General features: G+C 49.6%; 1 protein-coding gene and 1 pseudogene across 1 annotated transcript in view; one reads left to right on the forward strand and one right to left on the reverse strand.

Annotated features, from left to right (window-relative positions):
- Positions 1-5,226, reverse strand: part of LOC147118542 (uncharacterized) — an 84,613-nt pseudogene extending 79,387 nt beyond the window's left edge.
- A 1,701-nt stretch (positions 5,227-6,927) lies between these two features.
- Positions 6,928-13,115, forward strand: part of LOC147118545 (uncharacterized) — a 48,455-nt gene continuing 42,267 nt past the window's right edge. The window contains exon 1 of the mRNA XM_085983933.1: positions 6,928-6,961. Coding sequence (XP_085840059.1) covers positions 6,928-6,961 — 34 coding nt within the window. The remainder of the gene's footprint in view (positions 6,962-13,115) is intronic.

The following is a 13,115-nucleotide window of genomic DNA, read 5'->3' on the forward strand; positions in this document are numbered from 1 at the left end:
CTCTCTCTTCCCCCCCGTCGCTCTCTCTCTTCCCCCCAGTCGCTCTCTCTCTTCCCCCCCAGTCGCTCTCTCTTCCCCCCAAGTCGCTCTCTCTTCCCCCAAGTCGCTCTCTCTTCCCCCCAGTCGCTCTCTCTCTTTCCCCCCCAGTCGCTCTCTCTTCCCCCCAATCGCTCTCTCTCTTCCCCCCAGTCGCTCTCTCTTCCCCCCAGTCGCGCTCTCTCTTCCCCCCCAGTCGCGCTCTCTCTTCCCCCCCAGTCGCGCTCTCTCTTCCCCCCCAGTCGCGCTCTCTCTTCCCCCCCAGTCGCGCTCTCTCTTCCCCCCCAGTCGCGCTCTCTCTTCCCCCCAGTCGCACTCTCTTCCCCCAGTCGTTCTCTCTCTTCCACCGCAGTCGCTCTCTTCTCTCTCTTCCCCCCCAGTCGCTCTCTCTCTCTCTTTCCCCCAGTCGCTCTCTTCTCTCTCTTCCCCCCCAGTCGCTCTCTCTCTCTCTTTCCCCCCAGTCGCTCTCTCTCTCTCTTCCTCCCCCATTCGCTCTCTCTCTCTCTTCCCCACCAGTTGCTCTCTCTCTTCCCCTCCCAGTCACTCTCTCTCTTCCCCCCCCAGTCGCTCTCTCTCTTCCCCCCCCCAGTCGCTCTCTCTCTTCCCCCCCCCCAGTCGCTCTCTCTCTTCCCCCCCCCCAGTCGCTCTCTCTCTTCCCCCCCCCCCCAGTCGCTCTCTCTCCCTCTTCCAACAACAACATGCCCTCAAAAGACCCTCGGCACCGCCGGGCACTTCAGCTAATAAGGTATAAATTGATCCTGTACCTCTCCCCATTAATCCTGGGCTCCACACGGGCGAATCCTGCTCCTGTTTCCCTTCCTGTAACAGCACTGAGCTAAACCTAGCCCATAATGAGCAGGGCCAGGGAGGTTGGTTGCTAGGCACTGCAGTGATGTCATAAAGCAGGGCCATTCAGCCCAGCTGGTCGTCTCCTTGTCCCTTTAAAGGTGGAGAGCCGGGACACCCTGTCTCCAAACACACTCCCACCTGTTCATACTGAGAATCCCCGGGGAAGGCCCAAGGCCCAGAGTGTGGAACACAACCAAGGGGAAAGAGGAGGGGAGAAGGGGAGGTGAATCAAGGAGTTGGGACTGAGGGACACCAAGCTTCAGTTTTAGAGCCTGTAGACTTCAGGAGGGGAAGAGTGAGTTCAGTAGTTTTAGGATCCAGAGAGAGAACAAGGAGCAGATGGGGAGACTGGTGTGGATTCCAGCACAGTGAGGATGTAGGGGGAGGGAGATTGTGTCGGGCGGTGTATTAGGGGTGTAGGAGGGACAAGAGAGGAAAGGTCAGAGGAGCAATTACTGCAGCAGTGCCCATAAATAGTGAGAGAGAGAGAAGGTGGGGGTTCGAGTGGACCAGGGACAGTCTGTTAAACTCTCTGTTTGCTGTGACCAGATTTCCTTCGGTTAAAAATGGCCTCCTGTAGCCCAGTGACACAAACAGCCCATTAAACTCCACCAATGGCCTTTGGTCTGGTGAGGTCTCCCTTTGTGAAACATCGGCTGTTGTTAAAGCTTTTCATTCTGACACGCTCACACTGAGAAATGAGCTGCAGAACTGCCGACACCGTCAGCTTTAAGGAGGCGTTTCCCTTTGGAGATCGGATTGCCCATTGAGTTTGATTAAACTGATGTTAAAGTAACAAGGCTGCTTTGCCCCGTAACAATAACAGATTATCAGAATATTTCCCATAGGTTAAAATCCAATGTTACAGGGGCTCACTGCCCTGGAGGGTTGAAGTGGACCCTGTGATATAATAGAATTTTCGGTCCTGTCAGACTTGGACATCTTGTAGATCCATCTTTTAACAAGTTGTGGCAACTCAGTTCTCAGATGGATTCCACTCAGTTTGTAACAAGTCCTCAATCAGCTCGTCTTATTGTCGAGATATCAAGGACTCGACACACTGCGTGTGTGGGAAACAAAGCTCATTTAATTGACACTGATACAGATTAAACTCCAGCCCAGTTATAGGGGTTACTAACATCAGCTGAAACAAACCCCAACTGTCAGAATGAACGTGGTTCAGTCCTGGATGTGATTAACAGCAGAATCCAACCCCTGCAGCCACATGTGAACTTGCTGGTGTCTCAGCAGGTTGGATGATAGACTGAATCCCTTCCCACACACGAAGCAGGTGAACGGTCTCTCTCCAGTGTGAGTGTGTTGGTGTGTCAGCAGGTTGGATGATAGACTGAATCCCTTCCCACACACAGAGCAGGTGAACAGACCCTCCCCAGTGTGAGCTCGCTGGTGTCTCAGCAGGGTGGATGATAGACTGAATCCCTTCCCACACACAGAGCAGGTGCACGGCCTCTCCCTAGTGTGAGTGTGTTGGTCTGTCAGCAGATACTTTGCACTTTCAAGAAGTCAAACAGGCGCTTCACTGCAGACAGGTTGCTATGGCAACACTGATAGAACATTCCACTGAATCGACTGGTTGGAAACTGTAATCAGATCGAGAGAAACAACAGAGTTTGCCGTTATTAACCACAATATAAGCTTAAACCAGTGTGAGTAATACATTAGATTATAATGTGTGATGAAAGGTTCTAACGGAGGGTCAATGACCTGAACCGTTAACTCTGTTTCTCTCTCCACAGACGCTGCCTGACCTGCTGAGGATTTCCAGCATTTTCTCTCTTTATTTCAGATTTCCAGTATCCGCAGTATTTAGCTTTTGTAATTGGATGGATCTTTCAGAGAGCCGCACAGGCACGATGGGCCGAATGGCCTCCTTCTGTGCTGTATCATTCTAGGATTCTGTGAAGTGTCGGTTAATGCAATTTAAGGAGCATCAATGGGTTTGTGTCAGAATTTAACTGAGTATCGAGCCAACATGTCCAGGTTATGTAAACTGGGCCTGTTCACACTGGAAAGAGAAGGTCGAGAGGTGATAGGATTGCTGTTTTTAGGATTCTAAAGGGACTGGATAATGTAGAGCACGACAAGTTATTTCACCCTGTCCAGAACAGTAGAACCAGGGGACACGGCCTGCACTTGAAGGGGGTAAATTCAAATCCAATCTGTGGAAACAATATTTCAGTGAGTGAGTGGTCAATCTATGGGGCAGGCTCCCTAAGGAGACGGTGGAAGCAGTTAGTGTTGATTCATTCAAATGTAAATTGGGCCGATTTCATTCATAGAATAAGATTTTGGGACACAGTGTGAGTAATTTGAGACATGACATGTGGTCAGTGTCGAATGCTCGGGAGGAAGAGGTGACTTTGGTCCGATGGCTCCTAAAGCTCTCTACCACTGGGGTTTTCCTCACCTCATGTCTGGGTCTGTTGTAGACTCATTGATAGAGATTGATCGCTGTGATTAGTCAACAACTCCATTATCGTTGTATCATGGGACTCCCAGGATGGTAGAAGGCCAATTAGATCAGAACCAAAATAATCCAGAGTAAGAAAGGAGAAACGGCCCAAAAATGGAGCAGTCAGGAACAGGATATCAATTAGTCTCCTCTTATCATGGAGTCAGCACAGACTCGACACAAAGTGTGTTTGAAACAAAGCTGATTTATTTGACATTTATCCAGAATATTAATCTCCAGCCCAGTTATAGGGTTATAAACATCAGCAGAAACAAACCCCAACTGATAGAATGAACATGGTTCAGTCCTGGATGTGATTAACAGCAGCAATAACAGCAGAATCCAACCTCTGCAGTCGGTCGTGAACTCGCTGGTGTCTCAGTAAGGAGGATGACTGAGTGAATCCCTTCCCACACACGGAGCAGGTGAACGGCCTCTCCCCGGTGTGAACTCATTGGTGTGTCAGCTGGTTGGATGAATCAGTGAATCCCTTCCCACACATGGAGCAGGTGAATGGCCACTCCCCAGTGTGAACAGGTTGGTGTGCCAGCAGGTTGTAGGAATCCGTGAATCCCTTCCCACACATGGAGCAGGTGAACGGTCTCTCTCCAGTGTGAACTCGCTGGTGTGTCAGCAGGTAGGATGAATCACTAAATCTTTTCCCACATACAGAGCAGGTGAATGGCCTCTCCCCAGTGTGAGTGCATTGGTGTTTTAGCAGACCACTTGTGCTTTTAAAGCTCTTCTCACAGTCAGAACATTCAAAAGGTCTCATCAGTGTGAACATGTCGGTGTTCGGTGAGGTGGGATGACTGAGTGAATCCCTTCCCACACACAGAGCAGGTGAACGGTCTCTCCCAGGTGTGAACTCGCTGGTGTGTCAGAAGGTCGGATAAATCAGTGAATCCCTTCCCGCACTCAGTGCACGTGAATGGCCTCTCCCCAGTGTGAAATCGCTGGTGTCTCAACAGGTGGGATGATCGGGTGAATCCCTTCCCACACACGGAGTAGATGAACGGCCTCTCCCCAGTGTGAGTGTGTTGGTGTTTCAGCAGGTGCTGTTTGCTTTTAAAGCTCTTCTCACAGTCAGAACAATTAAAAGGTTTGTTATCAGAGTGAACAAGTTGATGTGTCAGAAGGTGGGATGACTGAGTGAATCCCTTCCCACACACGGAGCAGGTGAATGGCCTCTCCCCAGTGTGAACTCATTGGTGTGTCAACAGATCCTTTGTGCTTTTAAAGCTCTTCTCACAGTCAGAACATTTAAAAGGTCTCTTATCAGTGTGAACTCGCTGGTGTGTCAGGAGGGTTGATAAAGCAGTAAATCCCTTCCCACATTCAATGCAGGTGAACAGTCGCTATCCAGTATGAACTCTCTGGTGTGTACAGAGGCTGGATGACTGAGTGAATCCCTTCCCACACACGGTGCAGGTAAATGGCCTCTCCCCATTGTGAGTGCATCGATGAGTTTCCAGCTCAGATGGGTAATTGAATCCCTTCCCACAGTCCCCACATTTCCACGGTTTCTCCATGGTGCGGGTGTCCTTGTGTCTCTCCAGGTCGGACGATCAGTTGAAGCCTCGTCCACACACGCAACACGTGTACAGTTTCTCCCCGCTGTGAATGGGGTGATATTTTTCAGGCTGTGTAACTGGTTAAAGCTCTTTCCACAGTCAGTGCACTGGAACACTCTCACTCGGGTGTGTGTGTCTCGGTGCCTTTCCAGTCACGCTGATGTTTGAAATCTTTCCCCACAGACAAACATTTCTCCTTCCACATTCAAAGACTGATGATATTCAGGTCCTGATGAATGGAGTGACTCTGTCAGATCTTGATGTGATGTTTGGTTTGAGTTTGCGGAGTGTAAATGCTGCCCTTCTCACAGCCTGTAAAAGGAGATTACAAAAGCCATCACTGTGAGTCCAGGATAGAAATTGACAAGATTCTCTCCTCCTGGTTCCTGGCCAAGGGGGCCGCGCATTCGCCCTGCTGCCCCCCTGAGCCTCTCAAGATGGCGGCCGTTACCCCGGGCCTGTCACCGGGAAAAAGCCCCGCAGCTGCCGCCCCGCTCGGGGCAAACGCCCAGCCCAGAGGCTCTTGTTCGGGGCCTGAGGCCCAACCTGGGTGTTTATAAAGTCTCCTCGCCGGTTCTATTGCTCCCCTGCACTCCGCCGCCTCCTCCCCGCTCCGGAATCTTCTTTCCACCTTCCGCCGCCATCACCCGACTGGCGGCACTGCGCACACGTGGAACCCGCCCCGCACCGAGCTCTCCCCGCGCCTGCCCACACCAGGCCCTGCAGCATTGATAGGGTCTATTCTCGCGCGTGAAGTGTTCTGGGTAACAACCATCGCCATTTTAGGTCAACAGCAAGGTGGCAGAAAAGTGAGTGGAATAGCTGAGGTCAGAGATACCTTTGGAGTAGGGAACAGGAGGAGGATGAGCAGTGTGGCACAGAGCTCGAGAATCTACTAAACGGAGTGGCTTGCTAAACAGAGTGGTAAGGGGAATTTGGTGAGGATGGGAATTGGATGCTGAGGGGGAAGGAGGTGCTCAGTAATTTAAACCAAGGAGCAACAGTAAATAATAAATAATCGCACTGGAGGACACAGAAAAAGTGACATCATAATCAACACACAGCAGAGCAAATTAACATAAGTATATCGGTAAGAATATCGATATCCCTTTGTGTGTTTAGTCTCTTTAGTGTTTAGTGTTAAGCTTGACTTAGTAAGAATTTATTCGTGCAAGTAACTGTAAGTCAAAGGAAAACGAGGTAATTGATTAAATTCTAACTGCTTTTAAAGATGCGCATAACTGATAAATAGCAAAGTAATTAATCACAGTTCAAGAAGTAAACTACAGATAACAAAAAATGAATTCATTCATTCATTAATAAAGCCCAGGCAGTGTGTGGGGATTGTAGTTTGTGGGAGTTTGTGAACAACGAGACTGTCCCAGACTGCCACATCTGCAGCAAATGTCTCTGCCTCATGACATTCCAGCTTAGAGTCAGTGAGCTGGAGTCCGAGCTAGAGACACTCTGACATATAAGGGAGGAGCAGGAATTACTGGATAATTTACTCGAGTACAGTCACACACCAGAAGAAAGCACAGGTGCAGGAAGGGGAGAGTGTGACTGTCAGTCAGCCGGGTAAGGGGAATGTAGGAGAAGTAGTGAAGGAAGTCCAGCAGACACTGCTCCTGTCCAACAGGTACAAAGTACTCAATACCTGTGAGGATCAGGAGAAAGACTGGGAAGGACAGCTAGAATGCTGCACAAGGCACCATGGAACAGGAGGCTGTCCAAGGGGTGGAGGAGCAGAGTGGAAACATTGTCGTATAGGGGATTCTATAATTAGAAGGATAGATAGTAGTCTTTACAGTCAGGATCGAGAGTCCCGAAGGGTGTGTTGCCTTTCTGTTCTCAGGATAAGGGACATCTCAAAATGGCTGGAAATGAATCTGGACACCAAATCCAGGGACCACTTACACTGTGACACCAAATCCAGGGACCACTTTCACTGAGACTATAAACGGAAATCAGAGAGACTCAGTATGGAGAACGCTCATGGTGGTGAAAAGTGCTCCAGTGAGGGCGAAAGGTGGGTAATAGATGAAGATATGATGGTGGAATCAGATGGTGACAGGTTATTTTCAGAAGCCCTTTTCAGGCAGGCTGATGATTGGGATGTAACCAGCCCAACACCTGGATCCACCTGTTCTTGTCCCCAAATCCCAAAGTGTATGTATTTTTCTGTGAGAACTGTCGAGATGTGAAAGAAGGGAAAAAATCAGGCTCCAGCCAGAAAGAATGTTCCTTGAATGAACAATTCATGAGGCTGTTTCGTGACTCGTCTGTGTGAGGTTAAAAAACATGAAATGAAAAAGATGCATCCAGTGACATCTGTGTTGTTAATAATGGTTTCTAACCCTAACTCCTAAGTCTAACCTCCAATTGACTACCCCCAACCACTAGCCCCAATCATAACCAATAACCCCTAGCCCCAACAAATAACCCCAACCCTAACCAATAGCCACGAGCCCCAACCACTAACCCCAATCCTAACCAATAACCACTAGCCCCAACCACTAACCCCAATCCTAACCAATAACCACTAGCCCCAACCACTAACCCCAATCCTAACCAATAACCACTAGCCCCAACCACTAACCCCAATCCTAACCAATAACCACTAGCCCCAACCACTAACCCCAATCCTAACCAATAACCACGAGCCCCAACCACTAACCCCAATCCTAACCAATAACCACTAGCCCCAACCAATAACCCCAATCCTAACCAATAACCACTAGCCCCAACCACTGACCCCAATCCTAACCAATAACCAGTAGCCCCAACCCCTAACCCCAATCCTAACCAATAACCATTAACCCCAATCCTAACCAATAACCACTAACCCCAATCACTAACCCCAATCCTAACCAATAACCACTAGGCCCAACCACTAACCCCAATCCTAACCAATAACCATTAACCCCAATCCTAACCAATAACCACTAACCCCAATCACTAACCCCAATCCTAACCAATAACCACTGGCCCCAACCACTAACCCCAATCCTAACCAATAACCACTAGCCCCAACCACTAACTCCAATCCTAACCAATAACCACTGGCCCCAACCACTAACCCCTAAGCCTACACCCTAACCCCAGCCCCTAACAAAGGATCATTGACAGGGATCAATGGAGGAGCTAAAGACCTGATAAAGGAAGTATTTGAAACAATTATCTCGATTAAAGAAATAGTGCAAGGTATGTTAGTAACAAGAAATTATATCAACTAGACCATCAAGCTCAGAAATTATTATTACAAAGATCAGAACCTTTCAAAGGTTATCACATGCAGTACATGTGGAGGAGTTTTACTAACTCGAATCCACAAAGGGTAATACAGATACAGATAATAACAGATTTCAAAACTTATGCAAGATATTTCTATAAAGCTATGGTTCAAAGGAATTGCAGCTGAGTGTACACTTTTGTGCTAACAAATAAACTGTAGCTTAACTTAAAACATTAAAGGAAACTTTCATTACCTGTGGTGATAAGCACTCCAATCCCTGCGGTGTGCAGATGAGTGTACTCTTTTGTAGGGACCATAACCAAATAAACTGTAACTTAAAAAACCATTAAATGAAACTTAACAAATTAAATTAAAATTGTGTTGGCCGGGGTGATGATGCACTCTGGTCCCCGCAGTGCCCACCGGTCACGGAAGGCCTCGAGCCTGCCGGCGGACTCCGCGTGCTCCATCTCCAGGGCCACCAGGAGAGAGGCAGGCAGTCGGGCCGAACGACCCCCTCGACTGCCCGCTGCCTGGACCAGTTGATGGCAGATGAGTGTAAGTGAGACACTACAGTTCAGTCTATGACACCCACAAGTTGTGTACTCAAACGGAGCAAGCTTGGGGTTTGATGTGGTGGAAGGCGAACGAGATGAGAACGGAAATAATCTAGAGTAAGAAAAGGCCCAAAAATTAAACAGTCTGGAGGAATCAAATATTTGACACACTGTGTGTTTGAAACAAACTGATTTATTCACTGAAATAACAACAGAAAATGCTGGAAATACTCAGCAGGCCAGGCAGCATCCATGGAGAGAGAAACAGAATTAACGTTTCAGGTCTGGGACCCTTCATCAGAACTGGAAAAAGCTGGAGATGTAACAGTTAAGGTAAGAGGCAGGAAAGTTATCCTGGGTGGATCTGAAACATGAAGGGTGGAAGTTCAGTTGGAATCCACGTGGAATAAGTCAGAACCGGAGACAGTTGCTGAGGAAAGAGATGTGGCTGTGAAACCGAGTCTTGGAAAATGTTGTAAATGGGAATGGCAAAATCATACAGCATGAAAAATGGGAGCAAAGGTTAAAGTTTGAAATTGTTGAACTCAATGTTGAGTCCAGAAGGCTGTAAAGTGCCTAATCGAAAGATGAGGTGCTGTTCCTCGAGGTTTATTTATTCACTATTTATGCAGAATATTAATCTCCAGCGCAGATACAGGGGTTATTAAGATCAGCAGAAACTAACCATAACTACTAGAATGAACATGGTTCAGTCCTCAATCCGATCACAGTAAATCATGTTCCATTCACTAATCTGGTCTTTCAATGGGGGGCTTTTACCCAGCACGCCCCGCGGTGGACCACGTGCCGCATCCAGACTACAAGAGCCCAACGCGCAGGCGCGGGAGGGGCCGGTATATTGAGCATGCGCAGTGCGTTACTGGAGATGGAGAGGCACAGAAGCCGGGAGGGCGATGGTGCAGCGGATAAGAATCGCGACGGAGGGGAGTAATGGACCGGTAGGTGGGTGGGGAGGCTTCATAAACAACTCGTGCAGGAGGCAAGCCTGAATAATAACCTGAAGGTCCCGTGTTTGCAGTTGCGGGGATTTCTTCCCCTTACAGGCCCAGGTTAACGGCAGCCATCTTTGTAAAGGAGGGAGGAAAGTTTCAGTGCGACGCCACCCTCTGCCTGAGACAAAGAGCCTTGTGTCCAATAAGGGGAATAAAGGCCTACAGCCTCCCCTGGCCCCGGGCCCTGAACAAGGGACTGGAGAAACTCGCTGCCCTGTGGATCAGACAATCAGCCGGCGCTAGTCCCGCCCCTCGGGCTCCCCGATTGGTTGGAGGACCCGCCGCCGGCTCACTCCTCCAGTCCCGCCCCGCTTGCTCCCTATTGGTCAGAAGCTCCCATCAATCAGGCCGCGGGCCCAGGTCACGTGTCCCCGAGGAGATCACGTGCACCGTCCAACTGACGCCGCTCGGTCCGGGGCCTCGCAGACTCTCAGGTTTTTCTATTTCTCTTTATTCTCTCCCGATCCACCCTCCCCCCGACCCCGCGCGATTCTCCACCCAATCGGAGCGGAGAAAACTCACTTTGCGTCACCGATCGCGACTCTGTAACCGACACCAAGGCCTTTCCCCGTAATGTCCCGCGTCGACTCCGTCCGACAGGATCCGAGTGTGCAGGCACAGCTCCGAGTGGGGGAGGGGATTGGTCTCCTCTGGGCATGCGCGATTATTACCGTTAGTGACCGGGAGGGGTTGCTGTGCCGGACTCGGCCCAAACCGCCGCTCCGTGTGCGCATGCGCGGGCTCATGGCTGTCAATCAACCATGAACTAGAAGAGGTCGCTGGTGAGACCACTGAAGAAAGACTTGCATTTATATAGCGCCTTTCACCACCACCGGATGTCCCAAAGCGCTTTACAGCCAATGAAGTACTTTTTGAAGTGCAGTTACTGTTATAATGTAAACAAAGAAACATAGAAGATAGGAGCAGGAGTAGGCTATTCGGCCCCTCGAGCCTGCTCCGCCATTCAATGAGATCATGGCTGATCATCCAAACTCAGTACCCTGTCCCTGCCTTCGCCCCATATCTCTTGATCCCTTTAGCCTTAAGAAATATATCCAACTCCTTCTTGAATATATTTAATGAATTGGCCTCTACAGCCTTCTGTGGTAGAGAATTCCACAGGTTCACCACTCTCTGGGTGAAGAAATTCCTCCTCATCTCTGTCCTAAATGGCTTACCCCTTATCCTTAGACTGTGACCCCGGTTCTGATGTAGGAACCGTGGAAGTCAATAAGCGCACCGCAAGCTCCCACAAACAGCAATGTGATAATGACCAGATAATCTATTTTTTTTGTTGTGTCAATTGAGGGATACACATTGACTAGGACACCGGGGATAACTCCCCTGCTCTTTCCCACATTACAACAGTGACTACACTCCAAAAGTACCTCATTGGCTGTAAAGCACTTCAAGACGTCTGCTGGTCATGAAAGGCACTATATAAATGCAAGCCTGTCTTTCTCAAAATATTGCCATGGGATCTTTTATATCCATCTGAGAGAGCAGACAGGGCCTCAGTTTAACGTCTCATCCAAAAAACGACACCTCCGACACTGCCGCACTCCCTCAGCACTGCCGCACTCCCTCAGCACTGCACTGGAGTGTCAGCCTGGATTTTTGTGCTCAAGTCTCTGGAGTGGGACTTGAACCCACAACTTTCTGACTCAGAGGTGAGAGTGCTACCAACTGAGCCACAGCTGACACTAAAGAACAAGCAGTTCTGACAAAAGACCTGAAACATTAACTCTGTTTCTCTCTCCACAGATGCCTGACCTGCTGAGTATTTCCAGTGTTTTCTGTTTTTATTAAAGAAACGAGGGAGTGATTGCTGACAGGAAGAATGTTGGTCGTCCTGCGCATGTGCACCTCCCTGGCAGCTGAGGCGAAACACCAACTCGCCCCCACCTGAGCCACGCACACGTACCAGATGTTGCGGCTCCGCATGCGCAGCCGGTGTTCCAACCGCGGGGTTTTGTGTGCTGAGCATGCGCCTTGCGGACCGATCGGGACAGGCGATTGTGGAGCAGGAGGGAGAGCACGGGGGCCATGAGCACATGCGCGGGACTCAGTCAACAGAGCGCTTTCTGGAGTGCGGGGGCTTGTGGGTATTACAGCCGCCATTACTGCTGATCCTTTCAACCAACCTGTGCAGCAGCTGGAGCCTTAAAATCAGCTTCACTGCCCCTAGGTTCGGAAAGGGGAAAATTAAACAACAGTTTGCCTCTGATCCTTTTCTGAACTCAATTTACAGGGTTATAGAAGTGGAGCAGTTACAGGTGGGAAGCTCAGACCAAACATCACGTCAAGATCTGACAGAGGCACTCGATTCATCAGGACCTGAATATCATCGGCCTTTGCACATGGAAGGAGAAAGCAGCGATCGCAGCGATGACAAACCGCACACGTGTTCGGTGTGTGGACGTGGATTCAGCTAATTGCCTGACCTGGTGAGACACGTGCACTGTCAGACCGGGGAGAAACCGGGTAAAGGTGGGGACAGCGGAAAGGGATTCAGTTCCCCGTCTGCAATAGAAGTTCAATGGCGCAGTCACACCAGGGACAGTCTGTTCACCTGCTCCGTGTGGAAAGGGATTTGTTTGTTCATCCCACCTGCAAACACACCAGCGAGTTCACACTGGGGAGAGATCATTTCAGTGTTCTGACTGTGGGAAAAGCTTTAAAAGCCCCGGGGATCTGAAGAAACACCAGCTTGTTCACACTGATGTGAGACCCTTTAACTGTCCTGACTGTGGGAAGAGTTTTAAAAGCCCCCGGGAGCTCAAGCAACACCAGCGAGTTCACACTGGGGAGAGGTCGTTCACCTGCTCCGATTGTGGGAAGGGATTCAGTGAGTCATCCAACCTGCAGACAAACCAGCTTGTTCACACTGACGAGAGATCCTTTAAATGTTCTGACTGTGGGAAGAGCTTTAAAAGCCCCCAGGAGCTGAAGGGACACTGGCTGCTACACACTGGGGAGAGACCGTTCACCTGCTCCGTGTGTGGGAAGGGTTTCTTGAAGTCCTCCACCCTGCTGAGACACCAGCTTGTTCACACTGATGAGAGACCATTTAACTGTTCTGACTGTGGCAAGAGCTTGAAAAGCCCTGGGGAGCTGAAGGGACACCAGCGAGTTCACACGAATGAGAGACCCTTTAAATGTTCTGAGTGTGGGAAGAGTTTTAAAATCCCTGGGGAGCTCAAGCAACACCAGCGTCTTCACACTGATCATAGAATCTAACAGCACAGAAGGAGGTGATTCGGCCCATCGTGTCTGTGCCGGCTCTTTGAAAGAGCTGTCCAATTTAGACACAAACCCCAGCTTTATCCCCAGAACTCTGCAAACTAGTCCTCTTCAAGTACATGTCCAATTACTGTT

This window comes from Somniosus microcephalus, chromosome 4 (genome assembly GCF_052327205.1).
Source record: "Somniosus microcephalus isolate GS21.2 chromosome 4, FLI_Smic_1.0, whole genome shotgun sequence".
NCBI classification, from domain to species: Eukaryota; Metazoa; Chordata; class Chondrichthyes; order Squaliformes; family Somniosidae; genus Somniosus; species Somniosus microcephalus.